The sequence below is a fragment of the Canis aureus genome, chromosome 3, assembly GCF_053574225.1.
Source record: "Canis aureus isolate CA01 chromosome 3, VMU_Caureus_v.1.0, whole genome shotgun sequence".
Lineage (NCBI taxonomy): Eukaryota > Metazoa > Chordata > Mammalia > Carnivora > Canidae > Canis > Canis aureus.
In genome coordinates, this window is record NC_135613.1 from 14,271,592 (window position 1) to 14,299,435 (window position 27,844).

The 27,844-nt window shown below is 37.5% G+C and overlaps 1 protein-coding gene across 1 annotated transcript in view; it reads left to right on the forward strand.

Annotated features, from left to right (window-relative positions):
* The window catches only part of CNTNAP4 (contactin associated protein family member 4), a 242,322-nt gene that overhangs the window by 33,243 nt on the left and 181,235 nt on the right, over positions 1–27,844 (forward strand). The window contains exon 2 of the mRNA XM_077890879.1: positions 1,193–1,303. Coding sequence (XP_077747005.1) covers positions 1,193–1,303 — 111 coding nt within the window. The remainder of the gene's footprint in view (positions 1–1,192; positions 1,304–27,844) is intronic.

Genomic DNA, 27,844 nt, shown 5'->3' on the forward strand with positions numbered 1-27,844 from the left:
ACAGAGAAAATACTAGTATTCATATCACATCCTTGGGTTAGAAGGTAAACTCCTTGAGACCAGTGGTTCATCTTAGAGATACTCTGCCCAGGAGGACGTACATATAAATGGAATTGGAGGAATGTCAGGGTGTGGAAAGTTCAAATGTACACGCTAATGAAAAACTGTTTCTTTTTAAAGTAGGTGCTCAAATTTACACTCCGACTACCAGTCTATTGGTGCTTCTTTTGGACCACGTTCTCCAGATGATCTGGTGTTGTCAGAAGTCTAAAGTCTTCTGAATATACTGTTTGTAAAATAGTATCTAATTGTAGTCTTGATTTATATATTTTTTTTAACTGACGAGTTAGAGCATTAGTTTATATAGATTTTAGTCTGTGAGCTCCCTGGTCTTCCCATGTGCCATTTTTCCAAGTGTGTTTTCTAGCTGATTTAAAGGTAGTTTTTGTTTTACTTTATTTTTTTTTTAAATATTTATTTATTTTAGTGAGAGAGAGAGAGTGTGTGCGCGCACACGCACACACGTCAGTTGGGGGAGGGGCAGAAGGAAAGAATCTTCAAGCAGAGTCCCCACTGAGCATGGAGCCTGACCTAGGGCTCCATCTCACGATCCATGAGATCATGACCTGAGCTGAAACCAAGACTTAGATGCTCAACCAACTTAGGCCCCCAGGCGCCCCTGTTTTCCTTTTTTTTTTTTTTTTTTTTTTTTTTTGCCCCTGTTTTCCTTTATTTTATTTTGGTTTTCTCAATTTGGAGTACTAATCATATGCTGTTTTCCACATACTTCCCACAGGTAATGTTTCTCTTTATGTGTCTTTTGGGAACCATAATTTCTTAATTTTAATATAGTTTAATTTGTTCATCTTTCCTTATATGCATTTATTTATAAATTTGGTATACTGATAAAATATTTCTTGTTTCTTGCTTAGGTAAACCTTTTTTCAACCTCAAGATATTATATTATTTTATAATATCTGTGAAATTTTTCTTCCCTATTTTCATATTCTCATGTCTTTAAAGTTCTTTTTCTTTTCTTACTGAACTTATTAGACCTCTAATAGAAAATTGCGTATAAGCAGTGGGCATATTGGTAGAGATCTTAGTATTTTGTTTTGTTTGTTTGATCTATTGAATCCAAGAAAGCTGTTAGCACTGTACTAACCTGAATGTGGATTTCCCCTTTTGGCAGATGATTGTGATGAGCCTCTGGTGTCTACCTTGTCTCAGGCATCATTCAGCAGTTCATCTGAACTTTCTAGCAGTCATGGTGCTGGATTTGCAAGGCTAAATCGAAGAGATGGTAAGTCTGCTTTTTTCCTTCAGATTGGTTCATGATGAATCTCATTAATTTTCCATTTTCTTGTAAGAAAATCATTATAAGGGATATGTTATAAAAGGAAGTATGTGTTTCAGTCAGCAAATGGCTGGAACTCATGGGAACTGTATGACCTGCAGGCCTGATTCTGGAATGGCAAAGGGTCATTTCCCATTTTAAAATCCTGTATCATCATTTCAACACCTAAACCACCAAATTCCTTCAGCATGGTGAGCTTTATATTTCTTTTATAAAATAAACCTTTCTAGTACAATCTATAGTCCTTCTGTATACTGTAGCCAGGACAATTTAATTGACCCTCTACTTCAGGTTAAACAGGAAGCTTGCAAGAAGTAATTTCCAAACATGTTAATTATTTAAAAATAAGAATCCCTCAGTTTGTTTAATTCTCAATGTCGATGACATGATTTTCTCCTGTGGAGGAAAGGGAACTTAATAAGTTTCGTGCTCCTTTAGGAATCCTCTGTTCATATTGTTGACAATCTCTTAGGTAGGTTGTGTTTGATTGCTTGAATATGTTTAAAGGAAAGTGCAGATAATTAAAAGACAACTTGCTATTGAAGTAAGAGAGAGTTTCAAAACTGTGCGCGCTTAGAAACAGCATCACCGTGGCCCCTTTCCATAATATGCTGAGGCAGAAGCCATCTGCACTTACATTCTATGGAAAGAGGCTTGGCAATCCTAACACAGAAAACATTTTTAGCAACCATGAGAAAATAGACACCGACATCATATATTATTGAAACCGTGATTTGCTCATTTATTATCCCCTTCTCGCATGCCATATGTCAGCCACTTCTTCTCATTTTTCTCCTTGATGTTATCCTCAGTGCCGTTATAATGCTTGAACACAATGAACATTGGACATAACAAATACATCATATGTGTGTGTGTGTCTGTGTTTTGCCATCTGGTACACATGATAAATATCTATCACTTTAGCATGATTTTAAATTTAAGTGTATTTTAAAATGTTATCTCCTATTATTTGAGACAGTCACTTTTATGTGTTTCTGAGCGTGAAAGCATCAATGGCAGAGCAAGCACAGAGGTCCTTGTATTGCATGAGGAATTTGAGGAGCCTTGAATGGATTTGTGTAGATTAGCGCTCATCTGTTACTTTTATTTGCCTTGTAGTGAGGGTTATTTGTCACACTGGACTCTTTTTCCCTATTTGCAATTCTGAATTCTTTGCTGACCAGAGGCAAGTGAGCTCTTCTAGCCCCTCTGCTGACCAGTCCAGCTCCTACAGGAATACTTGACATCCCAACACTGATCTTACAATGAGATTTCCATCTTATCCTCCCTTTCAAAGTAAGTCAGGGTTTTACATCTACCACTGCTCTATTTGAGTAACAAGAGCTTTCCTAGGATCTGGCCTATGGAAGGATAGAACATTTAATTTAACTATTTTTCTTTATTTCATTTGCTGAGATTCAATAAATCACCCAAAATGTATATGTTATTAATTGGATCAAATCATATTTTACATTAATTTATAGACTCATCAGAAGTCTCCATCAGTGAGACTCATTTTCATTCTTAATTCATTTCTATGGCTCTTGGTGAACCACAGTATCAAACTTCATGAATCTCATTTGCATGTTAATGAAATGGAGAAACAAAACAGGATCATTTTAATTATCTTTTGCTGGTTGTCAACCTACTTGATTACATTTTTTCTTTTTTATTTAGCTTTTCTTTTTTCTTTCCTCATAATTACATTGAGTGTTTACAAAGGAGTGTCAGATTTTGAGTGATTTATTAAAGGCTATATATTATTTCTACTATCAACTTTCCTTGTAGTATATTTAGATCAGGCTGTAGAAAGGTGTTTAATCAAGTCAGGAGGTGATGTATAAATAAACCAAATCAACAAATAAAGGTCTCAGTATCCCAGAAACACAGATAGAGCGACCTCTTTCCTGTGGAATCTAGAAAACTTAGAGCCAAAGAACAGACAAACAAGAAACAAAGAATCAAGCTTATCCAGCTGCAGTTCTCCATCCGTGAGATAAATGCAACCATGACTTTAACTGTGAAAATAATGAGGCCCCGTGGTGGGAGAAGGAGACCAGGAAAAGATACTTTTGAACATAATGAGTCTACCAGGAGGGAGGAAGAAAAATGAACATTTTTTTAAGGCATATTAATTTAATTTTGTCACTTGAGTGCTGTTGTCGGTTGAGTTGTGTCCTCCAGAAGGATATATCCAAGTTCTAACCCTGATACCTATGGATGTGACACTATTAGGACATAGGTCTCTGCAGTGTGATCAAGTTAAGGTCATATGGAATGAGGTCATACTGGCTTAGGGCAAGCTCCAGATCAGGCCTTCCAAAGAGAGTAAGATTTGGAGACACACAGAGACAGAAGAGACCAAGAGAAGAAGGCCATGTGGAAATGCAAGATGTAGAAATGGAAGCAGAAATTGGAATGATCTGGCTATAAACCAAGAAATGTCTGTATTACTAGCAACTGCCAGAGTCTAGGAGGAGGCAGGGAAGGAGTCTTCCCTAAAGTCTCCAGAGGGAGGCACATGGACCTGCTGATACTTTGATTTTGGACTTCCAGCCTCCAAAACTGTGAGAGAATAAGTTCTGTTGTTTTAAGCTGCTTAGTTAGTGGTAGTAGCCACTGGGAAGCTAGGACAAGTGCCTTTGAGTTAATGACTTGTTTTCCATACTTTTGTACTGGATGCCTCTCAATTTGAACCTGAAAGATGTCATAGTTCGGAGAAGTGTAGTGCAAATGTAATGGTAAACAACATAGATCAACAAAAACCCATCACTGCAAATACTAGCTACATAGAAGAATTCAGTCTTTCTCTGCCTTTATATAATACCATATTGTTGCAGTTTCAGTGTAGTTTGAATTATGATGGGCAACTAAAGTTACTGTTGTCTATGCCAAGTTCAAACAGGCTCTAGTGCGTCATTTGATAGTCCAGTGTGTTCTTAGGACAGAATATAAGGAAGCCACATATGTAGAACTGTTGTTCATGCTGCAATGTAATCCAAATGAAAGGTTTTATTTTCATGTACTTGGGAAACCTAGGAAATGGGTTATTGCAAACTGATATACTTGTGTGTACACGTAAAATAATAAAGGAATAAATAGAGTTATTATACACAAATATTTTTTATTTTAGCAAAATAAAATACTCAAATGTATGAGTGCAAACATATATATATATATATGTACATGTGTCTATTTATATAGCAGATTGCTTCCGTAAGTGAAAAAAAACTGTAAGTTTTCTCTCATCTATTCTGTAAGATCAAAATATATCCTATTTTGCTAGAAAGTAGAATGTTTGTCTCTATTTTCCCACTGTTTTTTTAACTGCAGCTAAATCCTTCTATTCTAAATGCTTACAGAGCAATGTTTTCCCCGTGCCTGTAGCATTTGCTATTAAAATCAAACATCTATCTGTAGAGAAATTAGCATATTTGGTTAATTGACTGAGAGAACTCCCATTTTCGGGTGTACTTCTAATGAGAATAATTATGATATTCTATACAGAATTATTTGATGATTTTTACTGCCCTGAATCATTGTGCTTGTTCCCATACAACTATGATGCCTAAATTAAAACCCAAAAGATAAATCCCCAAGGTATACATGATGCATGTCAGTGCTTAAGAGGACAGATGAGGTGAATGTTTCCTGCTGTTAAACATATTGCATAAAATCTCTTATAATTATCACATTTAAAAAATGATAACATTAATGCACTTAATAACCAATACTTTCTTTATGAGGGAAAGAGTAAGAGATGAATGTTGCACAGCACTGGAAAAACTCCCCTTCTTTAGAAAGAGGAGCCTCTTTGGCACAATGAGTATGGGTCAGGAGTGTACCTGAGGGGTCCCCAGGACCAGAGATGGGGTGGGCAAGCTTCCTGACTGAGAATACGAATTTGGTGCATTGGGGATGGCCTTTTCTTGTCTGTGTGAGAGAACAAAAGATGCCAGCAGTTTATTTGCTTCTGTATCACCTGCCTCCCCATTATACCTGGAAACTGACATGCCCTTGGCACCTGAATAATTATCTAAATTGCAAGGGGCATACCCCTTCCTGCTGATTCAGGCTGTGAGTACATGACTTCTTACCAGCTCTGCCTGGTTTTTCTGTCTCCTGCCCTAATTTATCTCCAGGATTAGGAGATGTACAGTTCTTAACCGTGAGATGAGAGTGCTTAAACCCAGCTAAATCCCTGAATAGTCAGATTCCTGAGAGTTACTCCTGTAGTCCCAGAACACAAGCATCCCCAACACACTTGAACCTTAGCTAACCTACTCTCTCTCATACTCTCTCTCTTTTCAGTGGACCATAAAATTTTAGGTGAAAGCAGACAGTTCCATATTAGACCAATTCTTCATTCTTGGATTTAAATCACTGCTACCTCTTACTCTTTTTAAGGATGGAAAAAATATTTAAACACTGTGCTTTAATTTCATCATTTTCTTTCTTTTAAAGATTTATTTATTTATTTGAGAGACAGTACATGTGTGTGCATGGGGGGGGGGGCGGGGGGGCAGAGGGAAAGAGAGAGAATCTTAAGCAGACTCCTGGCTAAGCTTGAAGCCTGTTGAGGGCTCCACATGGGGCTTGATCCTACCACGTTGAGATGGACCTGAGCCGAAACCAAAAGTTGGATGCTTAACCAACCGCACCATACAGATATCCCTTTAATTTCCTGATTTTCTATTTGAAGAATAGGGATAGTACTGAAATGGTATTGGCTTTATTAAAAATGATCTTGGCTCCGGTATGACCATGAGAAAAGCACGGTCCCAAGAGAAAGGTAAACAGTTTCAAAGTGTGTCCTGCTAATTAACCATATTTTAGTAAACCTCACAGGACCAAATGTATACATTACAAAAGAATCTCCAGGAATTCAGGCTTCTATACAACACTGGTAGTAAGAGCTGATTTCTTCATGATTAATTATAGTTATATTTTTTATGTTCATTATTAGCTTGAAGTAAAGATAAAACATTCTCCTATATCCTTAGTCAAAGTCTGTGAACTAGGATGATCTGATGGTTTTACTTAAAATATTTTACTTTTTTAGCAATTGGGAATTGGATTATGAAGTTAAAAAAGAACTTCCAAAGAGATTAACATTTTGATCAAGGTTTGGAAAATGAAGTTCTAGATCAATTTTATGATCTGTGGTATGTCATCTGTGCTTATAGATTATATTTTGTATGCTGGCCTTGAGAAGATAGAACAAAAATGAGTCAAGATTTACATCTTATTTCTCACCATATCTATATCCTATGTTCATTAAGGCAGAGGAGAGTTTGCTGTCATTTCTGTGATTAATATGGAATTGTTTATACTCTTCTATTGACCGTTCACTAGACTTAACAACAGAGGTGATTGTCCACCTGGCTGTTTGACTCTCTGTTTACTTTGCATGTTGCCCTCCCTTCTGGGCCCCTAAGGATATGTCCCATTCTTTTCTCATCTCTCCTGCTAGCATCATGGTCTTCTATCTTCCTTTTCTTATCTTTGTCTGCCCTGTAGCACACTTCCTTCAGCTCCAGATCAATCTGATAATGTAATCCAAGTGAATATACCAAGTAGCCATTCCTAAGCAATTTTTAGTGATAAAAAAATCTGGTTTTGGCAACACAAAAACTAGATTGTAGTACTAAATTGTGAGCTGCCTTGGGGAAATAAAATGATCTCTTGTTCTCTTTTCCTATAAAAGAAAGGGGTTGAATTTGAGGATCTCTAAACTCTATGACAATACACTCTTTTTATTCATATGATTCTATAGGTGATATCTTTTCTTTCTGACTCATTGTGATAATGGAGATCTTTTCAAAGCATGTGAGAAAGTGAAATTGAAGGCCCTTCAATAAGAGAGTAAGTAGGATATGTTAAGGCAGATTGTTCTTCTCTGTCCCCTCAAATGAGAAGACATAGAATGCTCCTGGCTTAGGAAATGTCTTAAGCTGCCATAAAATCTAAGAATTCAACTTGCATATATGATCCTACTGAAATTGTGATATAGTGGCTCAAATTTGGTCAATTAAAATGCATTCATAAAATTTAAAATGATCATTAATACATAATGTACCTTTCTTTATGTATATATAATATTTTTCACAGTGCTGAGTAGGAAAATTTAACATGTAGGTACAGAGAAAACTGTGAGTTAAGAAATCATGTGGTGTGTTAGGTGGAATCTCCCAGAAGCACACCCTGGGCAATGATGAGGTGCCAGTAGTTTATTAGGGAATAGCTCCCAGGAGAAAATAGTAAAAGGAACTGAGGGAGAAAACAGGGTGAGGAAAGGGAGGAAACCAAACACAAGTCAAGTCCCATACACAGACTGGTCTCCCAAGAAAACTTGGGATGATCACATTGTACCTAAGATGTTGTCCTACCTCATGGTAAAGGAACTGAGTCTGGCCAGGTGGCTGAGTGTATGATCAATTTAGAAAAGTTAGTTAATGCCTTAGGCAGCTTGGGCTTCTGCAACAAAATACCATAGACTGGAGGTTTTCAGTGCTAGACATTTATTTCCTGCAATTCTGGTACTAGGAAGTGAGATCAAGATGGTGGCAGATTCAGTTCCTGGTAAGAGCCTGCCTTAGCTAGTAGACGGCCACCTTCTTACTGTGTGCTCACGTGACCTTTCCTTAATGTGTTTATCTGGAGAGTGCAATCTCTCCGTCTTTTTCTTCTTAAAAGGGCACTAATACCACCATGAGGGTCCCACTCTCAAGACCTATTCTAAACCTGAATACTTTTAAAGGCACCAAATATCATCACATTGAGGGTTAGGGCTTCAACTATGAATTTTGGAGAGACACATTTAGTCTGTAATAGCTACATTTCTATAAACTAGTAAACCATCAGAAAGTGTTAACTGCTTGAGGATATCGGATAAAAACCCAAGATAGGCCTTCAGGGGCAAAGATCCTGGAGAGAAAGGAAATCACATATAGTGAGCCTGACATTTTATGCTCCAAGTAACAGAGCTTCAAAATATATAAAGAAAAATGGACAGAAACAATAGGAGAAACAGACAATACAAATTGAAACTCAAAACAGAGTGAAGGGGTTTTTAACTGTGCTCTCTCTGTATCTTATTGAAGAAATAGGCAAAAAGCAGTGAAAATACAGAGGATTTTAACAGCAAAGTTAACAAATTTGACAAAATATGTCAACTATGTAATTTATATTTATATAATGGGCAGGTTGTATGAAACCCTGCCTCCAACAACTAAAGAATACATACTCTTATCCAGTGTACCTTAGGATATTTACTTAAGCTTATTCTGGGCCATAAAAATTGTTTAAACAAATCTCAAAGGAGATTTAAATCCTACAGAATAAGTCCCTTGGATATAGTTGAATAAAGCAGAAATCAATAATTAGGAAAAACTTAAAAACCTAGAAGGGTGTGGAATTTAATTAATATACTTTCCAAAAAGAAATCTCAATGGAAATTAGGGGATATTTTAATTCAATGATAACCAAATACCATAGGTCAAAATTTTGATGTGGCTTTGTCCAAACTGGTAGGCTTCCTTGCACATATTACAAAAGAAGGTGGGCTAAATATTAATGATCCATCCATTGCCTACTTCTTCACTTTCCCAAGAAATTCTTAAGAAGTGACAGATTAAACAAAGGAAAAGGAAAGGAAAAAAGGACATTAATTAGTGAAATAGAAAACATGCAATACAATCAATAAGACAAAAATAAGAGGATATTTCAACAAACTTTCTGCTAATAATGGTGAAAATTTAAATGAATTTAAAAAATTATTTAAAAAAACACATCTTAAAAAAAGTTGTACCCAGGAAATAAAGTGTAAAATTTAAATATCCCTCTGTCTGTTAAAGATAGTGAATCCATAATTCACACGCTCCAACAGAGAAAACTCCAGGCTAAAATGCCTTCATACGTGAATTCTCCCAGAAACTTTTAAGGAAGATAAAACTCTAATCTTCCACATTCTTTTCCAGAGGACAGAAAAAAAAAGTCAAAATACTTCCCAACTCATTCTGTGAGGCCAGCATAACCTTGATACCAAACCCTGTCAAGGACAAACAAGAAAGGCAAATTAAAAGCCACTCTCTCTAATGAATATAAATGCAAAATACTCCAAACAAATGTTAGCATATATGTGTGGAGGGCCTGGGACTGAACTTCAGAATGAGAATGCACCCTCTTAGCTGGAAGGCACTTGTGCTCTGCAAGCATGGTGGATTGCAAAACCAAAGAAACAGTGAAAGCAGAGGCCTGGAGCCTTCCAGTCTGATACCATCCTGAGCATCTTCCCTAGGAGAGGATAGTGCAGAAGTGTGAGTAGAAAACCATCTTTTTTTTTTTTTTTTTTTGTATACACTCGTATTAGAAACTGTGGTCATTAAAGTGTGCTGTAATCTGTTGGACACTTCTTGGGTGACACTTACATCCTTTCAGCGACACCTTTCTCTAGCCAGTGAGGTAAGGAGCAGGTTCAGCTTCCAGCAGGTGTAATGACCTGTGGGATTGTACCACTGACTGAAGCTTCCTGCCCGTGGTTCTCTGGATGCTCCCAGTGAATCCATGGGGCATCATAATTGTGATGGTGGAGTATGGAGAGTAGTACCTGCCTTGAAGGCTAACCCTGACCAATAGAGGACAAAAAATAAAAAAATAAAAAAATAAAAAGGATGGATAAAATCCTCCTGCTTTGTCCTCCGGGTGGAAAATTCTGAGATGCAACTCAATAAGGCTGCTCAGAAGTGTTAAACTTCTCATTTATTCCTACATTGTTTTTCTGATTTTGTTTAGTAGTCTGTGTTGTCTTGTATCTCACTGAGTTTCTTTCTGATAATTATTTTGAACTCTTTGTTAGGTAATTTGTAGATCTTCATTTCTTTGGGGTCAGTTGCTGGAAGTTATTACTGTCCTTTGGTGGTATCATGTCTGCCTGGCTTTTTGTGGTCTGTATAACCTTGCATTGTTGTCTGCATTTGAAGGAGCATCAAGGGACAGGTCCCTGGGCAGGCAGGATTGGTCCCAGACTGTGTCTGAGAGGGCCTGGAACCGATTCAAATGGCTGCGTCAGGGTCCACAGCTTGGACCAAGGTCTGCAGGCCTGCTTTCAAGGACATGGAAGAACTTGTCTCCTGCCAGACCTCTGGGTGGGCAGGATGACTCCAGGACTGGAGGGGCTAGGGTCACGGGTCCGTCTGAGGGTTCAGTAGGGTCAAAGTAGGCAGGCCCTACCTGTGGAGTTGTGAGTATGAGACTGCTCCCATACTGCAGCTGAGAGGGCTTAGAAGGGGGAGCAGGACCCCTTCAAGATCCACAGTCAGACCATGAGATTTGAGGGCTGACCTCTGGGGAGCAGGCCCCTGAACCACTGCTTCCTGATCTGGCAGTGAGGGGCTGGCCCAGTCCCCACGCGGGCAGAACAGCTCCTGGAGCAGCTGGGAGGGGCCAGAGCCCCTTTCCAGAGCTGTTGCAGGATCTTCTTCCTGATGGAAATTGGAGGGCCTGCCTTCAGGGGTACGGTCAGGCGTGTCTCTTGTAGGACCCGGGGTGGGACTCCAGTGAGACCCGAGAGCAGAATTGCTTTGGCCTGGGACTGGGTCCCTGAGCTCCCACAAAGGTTCTTTTGTCCTTGGATGGCCACTAGATTATTGTTGCTAGGGCGCAGGGCGAGGCGGGCATGGGGGTATGAGCAGGAGACCTCAGCTTCTGCCGCCTTGTGGACACCACGTCATATAGTCTGTATCAGTCTGTCATTATCATCGTCTGTCTGTCTAATGATATGTAATTTAAAACCTATTCTCATAAATTATCTCGTTTGATTTTTAACTATAAGCCTTTTGAAGGCTGCCCTGCAGATGTAATTCCATGAGAAAGGATGTGGAAAAACTACATGACTTTGTAAGGATTTCTCTGTTTCTTCTCAAATAGGACTTTATATCAAAGATTTTCTCCCTCAGTGGGAATTGTCAGGTCAGGTCCTTAAAGGTCTAATAATTTAAGTAGAAAGTTAGGCCCAAATCCTATTTAAATGATTTGAGGATTGTTATTTTTCTTACATCTTTTTTACCTTTAAAAAAAGGTGGCCATGTAGTGGATATTAACAATAGAAAATAAAAGGGACACATGTAAGATGGGCTATATAATTGGCCACATAAAATGTAACTGATTTAATAGACTATATAAAAATATCTGACCATATAAAAATGAGAAACAGGATCAGGGACTCTGTGCCAAAATGAGAATGTTTATGTGGGTTTTTCCAAAGCCTCTTCCTTGACCTTGGCATTGTGCATGCCCTCCTACAACGAGCTGGTCCACCGCCAGGGCTCAGGAGGAGGCCTAGTACAGACAATCTCACATTTGTGCTGGAGGAGAAACATGTTTAACAATCTCCTTTCTTGTATTTTCAACTGCCTGGTGCAATTTTCCAGTTGCCGACGAGATGTCTTGTCTTTACAAAAAAAGCTCAACATATCTTAAGTTACATATATTACCTCCCAACCAGCTTCTGCTTGTAATTATTTTTCTTTTCTGGTTCCTGGTGGTTATCTTAATCACCATGGCTTAACATTCTTAGAATCGCCTTGTATCTCTCTCTTGATCCCTCTTCCTGAAAATGATAAATTCTATGTGTAGGTACATGGTTTGCAATCTCTCTTATAACACTTTTTTTTTTTTTTTTTTTTTAGTTTCCATTACTACTACCCTACTGCAATTTTTGGATTTCTAACCAAGGTTATTTTAATAGACCCATAACTGCTCATGCAATTTTGAGGCTTTCCTCAATAAAAATAAATTTTGAGTGCAGTTGTGACCTTGTTTTTTTGTCTGTTAAAGATTTTTCAACCTCACCTTCATCACATGTATGGATGTTTCTGAATGTGCTTTCTAAAGTCCAGCTAATATTCTGCAGCAGTTGAGCAGATAATTTGGTAGTTTTAAGGAAGGAAGAATAAAAAATATTCATAAACTTCTTCAAGTTAAACAGTAAGATAACCTATGAATTGTCTACCATTTACTAACAGAGTATAATTTCTCTTAACTAGCCCATCTTTACTTAATTGGTGTGCTTTTATATTTGTTCTGCAAATCTAATTATTTAAATAAACCTAATAATACCACATGATATTAATTCTGTGATCAACACAGACACATAAAGGGCACATTGATCCATAAAATTATAAGTGGAATTAAAAAAGCAAGAATATATAAGGAGTGGCCATGATTTTAGTATAAAGTATAACACACAAGCTGGCATATGTGAATATTTGAATGTGGTGATTTCATACAAGCATCTAAATAAGGAAAGCACTGGATAGACAGAACAAGGAAGTTGGACCTAGTAGGCAAAAGACTTTAAATCAACTCTCTTAAGTGCTCAAAGAGCCAAAAGAAATAAGAAGAATAATGTCTCAACAAATAGAGAATATCAATAGAGAGTTACAAATTATAACCAGGAAATAAACTAGTGTTTCTAATGTGAATGTTATGACTTTTTTTCTGAAATGGAAAAGAACAGGACTACATATGCATCCAAGGTACACTCCTTATAGCAAAAACTCATTATTGATATGTTGGGGAGCAAAGTAGAATAAGCTGTCTGCAAAATTCCTCTATCAAAAGACACTATCAAAACCTATATTTTTTTTAGTGGCTCTGAAGGTGGAAGAGTAACTATTATGAGGAAATGCTAGCAGCCTCCTGCTTTCTTCGATGTAAGAACTACTTTGATTTCTGAGTTTTAATCCTGCTTCTCCCTTTATTTTTTTTTAATTTTTTTATTTTATTTTTTTTTGCTTCTCCCTTTATAAGAGCAAAAACCCTCATCAGTCTTTCAGTCTGGTTAGCCTTGGTGACCCATACTGTGGAAGAAAACACTTTCTCTCCTGTTCAGGTTCATCTGGTGTGCATGTTACAGGCTGGAGTGTGCGCTGGATAGACGGGAGGGGCTTCATTCACGGCAGGTGGTTGGCAGACAGGAAGAGGTCTCCATTGTTACAGTCTTACCAGACTGTTTGCAGGGAAGTGGTGAGTAGGGAGGCCTTTTCACTGTATTGTGCAAGCAAGTGGGCAATAGTTTCTGCTTTTCTGCATTAAAGCACACTGGTTAATGTTGGGAAAGGTGAGCACATAAATTACTGTAATGAAGGAAGACATAAAAACATTCTTAATGGCAATAATAATTCCTTCAGAGGTAATTCTGCATGGGGGATGGTTTGGGGAGCAGAAATGGATATGACCTCCCCACCTGCCCTTCCTTTATCTCTCCTTTCCCAGCTCAGAGAGGCGCATTGTCACCCAAGGCTTAAGGAAAGGGGGTCACTGTACAGCTTGGGAACAAAGCTAAGTGGATACCTTTGAGGTCTACGATATAAAAGATATGAAGGAGAAATGAACAGCCTAAAGGAATCCCTTTTCCCTGTATCCCACTGAGAGGAAGAGAGAAGGAAGGTTTGGAAAAGTAGGAAGAGGGTTGGACATGAGCAAGCAAGTGTGAAGACTCACTCTCCCCTAAAGTCCTGCATCAGATTAAGTCCACAGTGGGAAACATCACAGAGCCCTTCATTCCCATTCAGGTGCCTGTATGTGAAAGCTGTGTGTAGAGTGGGTGATGGAGGGGAGCCTGCCCACCCCAGGACAAGTCACCAGATTGCCCTGTTGCTGCATTGTAGACAGGGTAGTGTGATAGAGACCCCACAGCAGCTCCAGATGGCATAAGAGCAGAACCAAGGGCTCCTGTGGGCACCAAGAACGAATGCAGGAGGTAGGGAGTGGAGGGGTTGGTGTGGGCAAAGGGTCGCACCTGCAATGGGAGGAGGAATATCCAAATGCTGTGATAAAGCACGTCCCAACCAACTCTTAGCAGGTCATGACGGAGCAGAGAGGAAACTTTGTACGTGTAGAAGACGAGAAACTAGTCTTCCTGTCTCCTGCTCCCAGAGCTGGCAGGAAGGGACACAGACACCTGCAAGTATTTTGAAGCTGAAGGTGACAGAAATAAAATTCTGAATTGACTGAGTAATCTGTGAACTGGACTGAGTTCCTCAGAAATGATTAGATTGATTTTCTACATTAGACAGAATAGAAACTCAAGAGAGAAAATTAGATTGAGTTAGGGAAAAAATGCATTTTTCATACCTGAGGCTGTAACTGAGAAATTCATAACTGCAATATGATTCTAGCTGTATTGCTCAAGTAGCTTATCTGAGCTGTGGTCAATAACCTGCTGGCTTGTGGGAGCCCACAGTCAGCAGCTCTTCCCAACCTAGCGTTACCAAGTTGGGAGCTTGAAATCTGCCACTGGGGGAGCATTTACACCACAGGAATTGACAAATGCTATGAAGCAGGGGTTTCTCCCCTGTACCCTCCCAGAGAACAACAGATTAAACACTACGGCATACCACTTACTTGAACTTATCTCTTAAGAGTCAAAATATAATGATCTTGGGGAAAAAATAGTAGAATTTCTTTCACAAATTAGACTGCAATGCAAAAGACCCTAACTAAGTGTTTGATGTGTTCCCGGTACGTGATTGTTTGTTGCTTAAAAAAAAAAATCTGTATCTATATATGTATATTCACAATGCATGTATAAGTTCTTTTTTAAAAAACATATTTATTGATATTTATTGATTTGAGAGAAAGAGATAGCAAGAGTGGGAGGGGCAGAGAAAGAGGGAGAGAAAATCTTTTTTTTTTTTTTGTATATTTTTTTATTGGAGTTCGATATGCCAACATATAACACCCAGTGCTCATCCCGTCAAGGGCCCCCTTCAGTTCCCATCACCCAGTCGCCCCATCCCCCTGCCCACCTCCCCTTGTTTGTTTCTCAGAGTTGGGAGTCTCTCATGCTCTGTCACCCTCACTAATGTTTCCCACTCATTTTCTCTCCTTTCCCCTTTAATCCTTTTCACTATTTTTTATATTCCCTAAATGGATGAGACCATATAATGTTTGTCCTTCTCCAGTTGACTTACTTCACTCAGCATAATACCCTCCAGGTCCATCCACGTTGAAGCAAATGGGGGCTATTCATCATTTCTAATGGCTGAGTAATAGTCCATTGTATGCATAGACCACATCTTGTTTATCCATTCATCTTTCGATGGACACCGAGGCTCCTTTTACAGTGTGGCTATTGTGGACATTGCTGCTAGAAACATTGGGGTGTAGGTGTCTCAGTTTTTTACTGCATCTGTATCTTTGGGGTAAATCTCCAGTAGTGCAATTGCTGGGTCGTAGGGTAGCTCTATTTTTAACTCTTTGAGGAACCTCCTCACACAGTTTTCCAGAGTGGCTGCACCAGTTCACATTCCCACCAACAGTTAGCAGTTCACATTCCCAACCAAGAGGGTCCCCCTTTCTCCACATCCTCTCCAGCATTTGTTAATTTTCACCTGTCTTGTTAATTTTCACCATAGAGAGAGAATCTTAAGCAGGCTCCATACCCAGTGGGGAGCCTGATCTGGGGCTTGATCCCATGACCCTGAGAATCATGACCTGAGCTGAAACCAAGAGTCAGGCGCTTAACCAACTGAGCCACCTAGGCGCCCCTGCACATAGGAGTTCTTTAGCATAGTTTTAAAAACTTGTTTCTAGAACCACATACAACACGTCAGTGTATTAAGAATGTATATATCCCGTTGAAACATTCAAACTTCCAGCTTTTGGGGTTGGAAATGTTGGTTGACATACTATTTGATTTTATGCTAAAAGGAGAACAGCTCTCCATTCAGTGTCTATCTTTCATCAAAATATCCAGAAATCTGACAGAGCTACAAAATCTTGTCTTTCTCAGTGATCTAAGAATATGAGTTAAAATGTTTTACTGAATAAATATCAAGAGTGAGAACTTAAAGCAACTGGCTATGTAAGTGGCTCAAACAGATTAAACTATCCATCATAAGTTGGGTATAGTTTGGTAAAAGATTACAAATAATACCTTCTTATAGAACAGTGTGAATAAGTCTGCATATTGTTAGTGATCTTAAATATTGTTTATTCTATACATTTAAATTTGTAGATTGTCTTTTTTGATACTAATTTATCTAAAGTTGGTGATCCACACATGTACCCAACATAAAACACACGCTAAGTGGTCCTTAGATGCTGAAAGTTTGACAGTTGTTTTCTTAGTTTTGAATGAAAGATTTTCTGCAATCTGGCTCCACTTTCTTTTCCTGCCTTAATGACCACTGCCCTCTCCCTGCCCTCTCTCTCCCCTCAGTCCAATTACTGCCATTCTGAAAAATGTGCCTTACATCTGTCTGCCCTCATATCAATCCTCTGCTTGGAAGGCTCCAACCCTTCATTTCGACCTTTCAAAATCCTACCCTAGAACCTAAATGGAATGTTTCTGTTTCCCTAATCACTCGGCCAGCAACACTCTCTAGATCCTAAACTTCTTTAGTATATGTCCTGTTTCAGTTTCTTATGTAGTATACGTCACTTGTCCATGTGTCAACTTAACTGTTTCTAAAAAGACAAACTTCCTGGAGGTGGAAGCCATAGCATCTGTGATGAAGAAAACTTTCCCAAGTCAACAGTGTTCAGGGCTTTGCCTGATATTGGGTCTGTGACCTTTCACAAGTGACTACCTCCCTTTGTCTCCATCTCTTCATGTCCAAATTAGGAAAAATAGTAGTTTCCGTCTCATGGGTTTATTGTAAGAATCAAATGAGTCAGGACAGGGAAGCACATTGTGGAACACAAGGGCAACTTCTATTTATAACTAGTGATCCAGAGTCATTCTTGGAATTTCTTTTGACCATTTATGCACTAACGGATATAGTGATCACATTTGGTTCACTAATTGTGAGTGTTAGTGGTGGGGTGATTAGAGAAATATTGATAATTCTTTGTATATACTAACTTTCTCAGGAAAGTTTGTGTGTGGTCTAGTACTGAAAACCATAAGTAGTCTATGTGATTAGGGGGATAAATTCTATGTTCTTTGCTAAGAGGGATGGCATTTAGAGATTTTAAGGAAAATGGCATTTTGTATTTTTCTGTTTCCTTGTTCTTTCATATTTTTTTTAAAAAAGATTGATTGATTTTAGAGAGAGAAAGAGCATGTGACTGGGGAGAGGGGCAGAGGGAGAGGAAAGAGGATCTCAAGCAGATTCTGTGCTGAGTGGGGATCCCGACTCAAGGCTTGATCTTGTGACCCTGAGATCATGACTTGAGCTGAAATCAGTAGTTGGATGCTCAACTGACTGAGCCACTTAGGCGCCTCTTCATAGTTTTTGTTAAGAGTTAGAAATATCCTAAATTTCATAGCTCCTCTTGGATTCAATTTTTTGACATTTTATTTCTACCTTTTTCCTATTTTTAAAAGGTATCAGGAAACTTTAATAGTGTTTAGATTTTTCAGAAACATGAAATCTAACTGCTTTATAATCTACACATAAACCACAATAATTCAAATGTTAAGATACTTAATTAAGACATTTTATTAAATCAATATTGATCAAATATTTCATTTATTCATTGGAATTCAAGACACATTTCAGATACTAAAAAAAAGATGGATGAAAAATAATCAGAACTATTTCTTATAAAATAAATGGCAAAAGAGAGTTTAAGATACTTTGAAATGTCAACTTTGCTCATTAAAAAAGTCCATCATTTTACTTTGTTAGTAGAAAGCAAAATTCTTCAGACCTTTGGCCTTCTGAAGTCATCTCAGCATCTAATTTAGTTCTGTTTCTCTATTCGAATAGTAACAGTTCAGCTGTTACTATGGCAAGCCTCACTTTTATGTCTGACCAGCTCACAAAAGTTTTTACAATGTTGGACTTAAATACAACAGTGATATTCTAATAAAGATTGGTTCTTAGTTATTAATTTAACAAATGTAAATAAACTCTATTCTTTCTGTTATCAAGTTCTTATAAGTAACAAGCCAGACTGTGGGAGAGGTCCTGGTGGAGCTGCTCCTCAGAGGTAAAGGAAAGAAAGTCCTAGCTGAATGAGAGGCACAGGAATACATGTCATTCAAGTGAAATTGTGAAGAATGAGAATAAGCTTCATAGAAAAATGCACTGTTTTCTGAGGCTCCAGTGCCTCCAATGCCAAATCGAAGTTACGTTAAATGCCTCACCTAAAAGGATTCCTTTTGTTAGCAGAAAGAATTTTCAACTTGCTTTTACTAAAGCAACTCTGGGAACAATGACAAAAATAGATTGGTTCTTTAAGAGGCACATATTGAAGATCTCCAGAAGGGTAGGACATCAGGCAGGAACACAATTTCCTGTCCTCCTCTCCAAAGCCTATAAATGTAGCCAAATCCCACTGGCCTTGCTTCCTTCATTATCACCACCCTGGAAGAGCTGCCCCTCTTTCTAAAGTGAATCACTCCACAGTATCCTTTATCTCTCAGGCTTCCTTGGGATTCCTGTTCCTTCCATTTTACATCTTCCACATTTCCCCATCCACTGATGACTTTACTGTCAGCATTACCATCTAGAAAGTTTTCCAAGCCATCATCCTTGACTTTATAAGCTTCTCCTTGCCCTTCCTATATCCAGTATCTAAAGGAATACCCACAGATCACTGAGCTCTGCCAATGCCATCTCACTAAGATCTCTCAAGTGCTTTCATGTCTTCTCATTCTTTCATTTACTCAGTTCAAGGTTATATCCCTATCAACTAAAAATTAATACAGAAAGTAAGTTTTTAACTGACTGATTGGAATAATAAGGGCTCAAACCAAGGTAGAGATCATGAAAAGCAAAGGCTACAGTGAAGATCACTTTGGAGGTAACAATGACCAGATTGGCAATTTTTACACATATAGAAATTTCTGTTTCTATTATTGAAAGGGAATAATTAGAAGTGATTTTAAAATTTCAGTCTGAGCAAAGATTGGAATGATGTGGCCATCTGGTTCAGACAGGAGGTAAGGCATCCAGTTTTGGAATGTTGAGCTTGAGATATCTATAGGGCATCCATGAATAGATATATAGGAAGCATTCAGGATTTGGGATACAGATTTCAAAGGAAAGTCAGAGCTCAAAATAAAGATTCAGGCGTCATGATCCAAAAACAAAACGCTAATCATTGCAGCCATAGGCACAAGAAATGCAGTCCACGGGGAATGAAAATTAAAGAGGAGAGGAGAATTGTATTAGCTTTTAAACAAAAGGGAGCTCTATGAAGGGTACAGAAAAAGGCTGGCCAAAGGGGCTGGGGAGAGGAAATGAGCTAAAGAAAGTGATTGTTCTAAGTGATTTGGTCATGACTTCTGATCTAGAGACGTTTCCTGATGGTTTTATCTCAGCTCATTTATTGACCTCGGCAAATCTCCTATTCTAAAGATACAGGATGTCAGCATAGCAAAACCAAAAACTTTTGTTCCTTTTTTGAAAGCATAATTTCTCAAGAATTATGCAAATGATGAATTTCTTATTAAAACTCTACTTGTGGGTCATCTGGGAGTTCCATATGATGTCCATACCTTCACACTGTCCCTCCTATTTTTATGTAAAGGAACATAAAATGCTAGAAGCTTGTATCCAGGCTTGCATATAATTTTGTAAAAAATGATGGACTTAAAAATTGTACAGAGAATGAATAACATGACACGATATTCTTCTACTCAGTTATATATATCAGGAAAGATCAGTACCATTATTTTATTAATTCCAGTATAGTTAACGTACAGTGTTCTATTAGTTTCAGGTGTATGATATAGTGATTCAGCAGTTTCATCCATCACCCAGTGCTCATCACAAGTGCTTCCCTTAATCCTCATCACCTGCCTTGCCCCCTCCTCTTTTGGTAACCATCAGTTTGTTCTCTTTAGTTAAGAGTATGTTTCTTGGTTTGTCTCTCTACCTTTTTGTTTGTTTGTTTTGTTTGTTAAATTCTACACATGAGTGAAATCATATGGTATTTGTCTTTTTCTGACTGACTTGTTTACTTAGCATTACACTCTCTAGCTGTACCCATGATGTTGCAAATGGCAAGATTTCATTCTTTTTTATGGCTGAATAATATTCCATTGTATCTCTATAAACTGGCTATTGTAAATAATGCTACTGTAAACATAGGGGTGCTTATATCCTTTTGAGTTAGTGTTTTATATTTTTGGGGTAAATACCCAGTAATGTAAATCACTGGATTGTAGGGTAGTTCTATTTTCAACTTTTTGAGGAACCTCCATACTGTTTCCACAGTGGCTGCACCAGTTTCCATTCTCACCAACAGAGCACGAGGGTTCCTTTTTCTCCACATCCTTACAACACTTGTTGTTTTCTTGTGTTTTTTATTTTAGCTATTTTAACAGTTGTGAGGTGATATCTCATTGTAATTTTGATTTGTATTTCCTGATGATGAGTATGTTGAATATCTTTTAATGTGTCTGTTTCATATCAGTGTCTTTTTTGGAAAAATGTCTATTCATTTCTCCTCATTTTTAATTGGATTATTCATTTTTGGGAGTGTTAAGTTGTGTAAGTTCTTTATATATTTTGAGTACCAACCCTTTATTATATATGTCATTTGCAGTTATTGTCTCCCATTCAGCAGGTTGCCTTTTAGTTTGTTGATTATTTTCTTCACTATGCAGAAGCTTTTTATTTTGATGTAGTCCCAGTAGATTATTTTTGCTTTTATTTCTCTTGCCTCAGGAAACATATCTAGAAAAATGTTGCTATGGCTCATGTCAGGGTAATTACTGCCTGTGCTCTCCTCTAGGATTTTTATGGCTTCAGGTCTCATATTAAGTCTTTAATCCATTTTGAATTTATTTTTGTATATGATGTAAGAAAGTGGTCCAGTCTCATTCTTTTGCATGTTGCTGGCCAGTTTTCCCAACCCATCTGTTGAAAAGATTTTTTCCCTTTTGATATTCTTTCCTTCTTTGTCAAAGATTTTTGACCATATAGTTTTGGGTTCATTTCTGGGTTTTCTATTGTATTCCATTGATATATGTGTCTATTTTTGTGCCAATACCATAATGTTTTGACTACTACAGTTTTGTAATATAACTTGAAGTCTAGAATTGCAGTATCTCTAGCTTTTCTTTTCTTTTCTCTTTTTAGAGAGAGAGAGTGTGTGTGTGTGTGCATGAGTCAGGGGTGGAAAGGGGCAGAAGGAGAGGAGGAGAGAGAATCTTAAGTGGGGTCCATGCTCAATTTTACAAACCTGAGATCATGAGCTGAGCCAAAATCAAGTGTCAAAGGCTTAACTAACTAACCCATCTGGGTGCCCCATGCTGTTGATATTTTGATAGAGATTGCATTAAATATGTAGATTGCTTTGAGTAGTAAAGACATTTTAATAATATTTGTTCATGCAGTCCATGAGCATAGAATGTCTGTTTCTTTATGTCATCTTCCATTTCTTTCATTAGTGTTTTACAGTATTCAGAGTACAGATCTTTCACCTCTTTGGTTAGACTTATTACTAGGTATCTTACTGTTTTTGGCACAATTGTAAATGGTATTGTTTTCTTAATTTCTCTTCTTCTTCATTAATAGTGTATAGAAATGCAACAGATCTCTGCACATTGATTCTGTATCCTACAATTTTAATGAATTCATTGATCAGTTCTAGTAGTTTTTTGGTGGAGTCTTTTGGGTTTTCTATATATAGCATCATGTTATCTGCAAATAGTGGAAGTTTTACTTATTCCTTACTGATTTGGACACCTTTTATTTCTTTTTGTTGTTTAATTGCTGTGGCTAGGACTTCTAGTACTGTGTTGAATAAAAGTGGTAAGAGTGGACATCCTTGTCTTGTTCTTGACCTTAGGGGTGAAGCTCTCAGTTTTTCCCCATTAAGTATGGTGTTCGCTGTGGGTTTTTCATATATGGCTTTTATTATGTTGAGGTATGTTTCCTCTAAGTCTACTTTGTTGAGGGTTTTTTTTTTTTTTTTATCATGAATGGATGTTATACTTTATCCAGTGGTATTTCTGCATCTATTGAAGTGATCATATGGTTTTTATCCTTTCTCTTACTGATGTGCTGTATCATGTTGATTGATTTGTGAATAATGAGCCAGCATTGTATCCCAGGAATAAATCCCAGTTGATCATGGTGAATAATTTTTTAAAATGTATTGTTGGATTTGGTTTGCTAGCATTTTGTTGAGGATTTTTGCATCTATATTTATCAGAAGCGTTGGCCTATAGTTTTTTTGGGTGGGTGTCTTTTTTTTTTCATTTGTTTTTTATCTGTTTGGGTTTATTATTTATTTATTTATTTATTTATTTATTTATTTATTTATTTATTTAAGAGAGAGAGAGGCAGAGGCAGAAGCAGACTCCTCACAGAGGAGGGAGCTCTACACGGTACTTGATCCCAGGACCCTGGGATCATGACCTGAGCTGAAGTCAGATGCTAAACTGACTAAGCCATCCAGGTGCCCCTTTATCTGGTTTTGATATTAGAATGATACTGGCTTCATGGAATGAATGTGGGAGTTTTCCTGCTTCTATTTTTTAGAATAGCTTGAGTAGAATAGGTATTAACTCTTCTTTAAATGTTTGGTATAACTTACCTGTGAAGCCATTTGGTCCTGGAGTTTTCTTTGTTGGTAGTTTTGATTACTTAAAATCAGTGCCTTTAAATAGAAATACAAAGTTGCTGGCATTTATGGTTGACTATTGAGCCAACTTGACTCTGGAAATATTACATTCGTATTTCCTAAATTGGCAAATTGCTAATTTTTATAAGCCATTTTGAGGTATAATTGATAGACAAAAACCTGTATGTATTCAATGTTTACAACATGATGAGTTTGGGATACAACATGATGAATTTGAGGATAAAAATACACCCATGGTCTATAGTACCCAAAACAGTCTACAGATTCAATCTAGTCCATATCAAAATAGCAACATCATTTTACAGATCTAGAACAAATGATACTACAGTTTATGTGGAACCACAAAAGTCCCTGAACAGCCAAAGCAGTTGTGAGAAACAAGGGCAAGGCTGGAGATACCACAATTCCAAATTTAAAGATATGCTACAATGGTATAGTAATCGAAACAATATAATATTGGTACCCAAATAGACACTTAGATCAGTAGAATAGAATAGAGAGCCCAGAAATGAACTTAAAATTATATGGCCAATAAATCTATACAAAAGAGATAAGAATATATAATGGGGGAAAAAGACAGACTCTTCAATAAATGATACTAGGAAAACTAGCCAGCTACATATAAAAGAATGAAACTGGACCACTTTCTAACAACCTACACAAAAATAAACTCAAAATTAAAGATCTAAATGTGAGACCTGAAGCCATAAAAGTCCTAGAAGAGAGCATAGGCAGTAATTTCCTTGACATTAGTTTTAGGAACATTTTTCTAGATATGGCTCCTGAGGCAAGGGAAACAAAAGCAAAAATAAACTATTGAGACTACATCAAAATAAGAAGCTTTTACACAGTGAAAGAAACCATTGATAATACAGAAAGGCAGCATACCGAATGGGAGAAGATATTTGCAAATGATATATCTATTAAGGGTTAATATCCAAAATATATAAAAAATTAAGATAGTTCAACACCAAAAAAACAAAAACAATCTGATTAAAAACTGGGCAGAGGACCTGAATAGACATTTTTCCAAAGAAGACATAAAGGTGCCCAAAAGACACATCATAAGATGCTCAACATCACTAATCATCAGGGAAATGCAAATCAAAACTACAATGAGATAATCACCTCACACCTGTGAGAATGGCTAAAATAAAAAAGACAAGAAATTACAAATATTAGTGAGGACATGGAGAAAAAGGAACCCTTGGGCACTGTTGGTTGGAATGTAAACTGGTGCCGCCATTGTGGGAAACAGAATTTTATGCATCCATAAAAAAGGATGAAGTCTTGCCATTTGTGACAACATGGATGTACCTAGCAGATATTATTATGCTAAATGAAATAAGTCATACTGAGAAAGACAAATACCATGATTTCACTCATATGTAGAATCTAAAAAACTAAACAAATGAGTAAACAAACAAAAAGAAGAATTAAACCTATAAGTACAGAGAACAAACTGATGGCTGCCAGAGGGAAGGGATGGATGGATGGGCAAAATGGGTGAAAGGATGTGGGAGGTAGGGGCTTCCAGTTGTGGGATGAAAAACTCACGGGGGTAAAAAATACAGCACAGGGAATATAGTCAGTGGTACTGTAATAGCGTTGTATGGGGACAGAGGTAGCTGCGCTTGTGGTGAACACAGCATAACATATAGAAATAATGCTGGATCACCATGTTGTCCACCTGAAACTAATGTAACATTGTGTGTCAATTATATTCAAATAAAAAAATTTAAAAAATACATCCATGAAACCATCACCATAATCAAGGCCATAAACTTATTCATCACCTCCAAAAGTTTTCTTCTGCCTGTTTTCTTTCTGTATTTGTATGTATGTATGTATATATATATTTATTCATTCATTCATTTTTATTAACAATTTAAATTTTTTTCTTTTGTGGTAATTTTTTTAAATGAAAATGCAAAATTCTGAGCTCTGAAGGTATTTTCCAAATTGATCTTTATTAATTTTTTTATCTTCAGAAAAGAAAATAACAAGAGCAATAACAATTGCAGTATAATAATCCAGGCTAGAATTGATTTTCCATTGTGCTTGTCAAAAGATTTGCATTTTACAATTACGGTAGCTGTCATCATGAGCATTGAACTGCTCTGCTAGGGTGCTGTTTTTCAGTTGCTTCCATTCTCCTTGGTAGTAACAGAGTGTGTGGAAAACGCAGGGGTGTGGATGAGATTCACAGTATCGCCAGAAGCAATTTGAAATTGGCTAGGCAGAAGCATGACCTATTTTTTTTGTCCGTCTTTTCTGATCCAGAAAATGTTTGCATTAACTCTCATTCCCAGCTGGAAGCATTGCTTTATTATGACTCAATGGATCAATATACATTGGGAGCCATGAACTATGATAGGTGGCCTGACAATCGTATGAAAGGCCTCACTGGTTTGAGTGGAAATGAGGTTGCTTTGTGAGACTTTCTTTTTATCAAAAGGGACAATTTAGAACTTTCCATTATGCATTACAAATAGAAATAAGATGGAGATAAACAGAGCAAGATGATGTGCTTTTTCCTCTTCTGCCTGCACTTCCCTACCTTTGGCATCCTGACAGACTCGATCATGCTCTCTCAGACTGAGAAGATTTCTATCTCGGTGAAGCCAAGGAAATATGTATCTGCTCTTTCTAATGCAGAATAATTAGTGGCATATAATTTTAGAAGTTATTTATTTCTCAGTTTAGGAGATACAGTGACAAAAGAGCAAGATTATAACCATAGGTTAAAATCAGATTAATAAATAAAAGTGCTTGATTGGAAAAATCACCACCAATGGTTTGTTACACTTGCATCTGTTTGTATTCTTCACTATTTTAGCATAATATCCCCAAATTAAATATATCGAAGCTTGATTTGTTCTATATAAAACTGTAAGGAGATCTTTTAAAACATGTGATAATTGAGCATAACTCAGAAAATCCAAATGTATGTCGAGTACTGGCAAAATTAGTGGTAAGGTCTCACATTTTTGACATAAAACCCATAATATCATATTTTTTTCTCTGTATTTTTCATGAAAACATAACTCTTGTGTGCTCCTCTATTTGTACATAGGCCAGGAGCCAGATGGAGCTGGCTAGGGTGCTTGGATGTTAGAGGAAGCAATTCATTTGTGTAGCAAAAGGGTCTGCAACTGGAAAGCATTTCTAGAATTGAATGTGTGCACGGGGAAATATTGTACTTGCTGGCTTCAGATACTAAATTCTATTTGTATCCTACTCCCCCATGCTATTGTAGAACATTATATCTATTAAAAGCATGTGTGTATGTGTGTGTGTGTATATCAATATATACATATATAGTATGTACATATATACAGTACACATATACATATATGTATATATATATTGATATATATATAATTTATTTTTCCTTCTCTGTCTAGTTTGTACCCATCATCACTATGATGCTCAATGAATGTGGATCAATTCTGCTCTAGAGTACAGAATCTGCTCCACACATGACACTATTTTTTGAATCAGATAGAAGCATGGATTCTGGTTGACCACCCATCTACACATGCAAATAGGATTGTTCTTCACAATCCACATCGAGTTTTATAAAATCATAATTTGTATAAAATGCATAATCAGAAGCTTTGGGGATATTAAGCACATAAACAAAATACTCATAAAGATACTACAGTACATTAATCACTAATCAGTCTTATTTTCTCAGCCAGTTTCTAGTCTCTGAGTTTGCAGGTGATGTTAGTTGAGTAATAACATGGAAACACCACATATTTTTCAGTATTGTTAACACTTGAGCACCTGTGAGTATTGTTTTAAGGTGGGGAGATCCTTTTTTTTAAATAATAAATTTATTTTTTATTGGTGTTCAATTTACCAACATACAGAATAACACCCAGTGCTCATCCCGTCAAGTGCCCCCCTCAGTGCCCGTCACCCATTCACCCCCAACCCCCGCCCTCCTCCCCTTCCACCACCCCTAGTTGGTTTCCCAGAGTTAGGAGTCTTTATGTTCTGTCTCCCTTTCTGATATTTCAGGTGGGGAGATCCTATTTGCTTTTCAGTTTAGAGACTATTTCCCATATGTGCCCATATATCAGGTCACCTCAAGCTCCCTGGCACCTACTGGGTAAAGTAGCCTCCTTTGGTTGTGTCAGTCCCTTCCAGATAAATGCTCAGATTTCCTGATTTCCTCATATTTTCTCTATCTTTCCAAAATGGTGGTTGGTATTTGAGGAACTCAGATGAGACATGGCATAGCTAAATTAGGGACTCCCTGGCATGTGTTGGTTGTTGTGTTGGTGTTTACCACAAGATCATTGGTTGGATCCTTGTGTCCCAGGTCAGCAGTATCTGCTGCGTGTGGTTGGGTTGGTCCTAACCCTACATGTTTGTTGACATGTACCGTCAATCTTAGTGGCCAGTCTATCCCTTGACTATTTTCTTGTCATAGGCCATTCTCTTTTGCCGGAGTGACCCCATGACACTTCTTGTTGCTATTGAGATTCCCTGCAGCTGGTTGTGACAATTCTTTGGTTAATAGATGGAACAGACAGATATGCAGTAGTCCTTGCAAAATGTCACTACCATAATGAATCCCGCTGGTGAGCTTCTAGTCAGACTCTAATTCACTTCTGAGCCTTGGTCTTTGTCCTCTTCTCCTGGACTCTGAATGGTTTCTGGGGAATATAATACATTAGAGAGAAATATGGAAAACACATTATTCCAATTAAAAAATCCACAGTTACCTTCTGCCAAAGACAACTTGCACTAGTGTGAACTTCCAGTTACCAAATAAATAAGTCATGGAGAGTGGTGGGGTCCCTGGGTGGCTCAGTTAGTTAAGTGTCCAACTCTTAGTGTTGGCTCAGATCATGAGATGGGACTCTGTGCTCAGCAGGCAGTCTGCTTGAAAATTCTCTTCCTCTGCCCCTCCCCTCA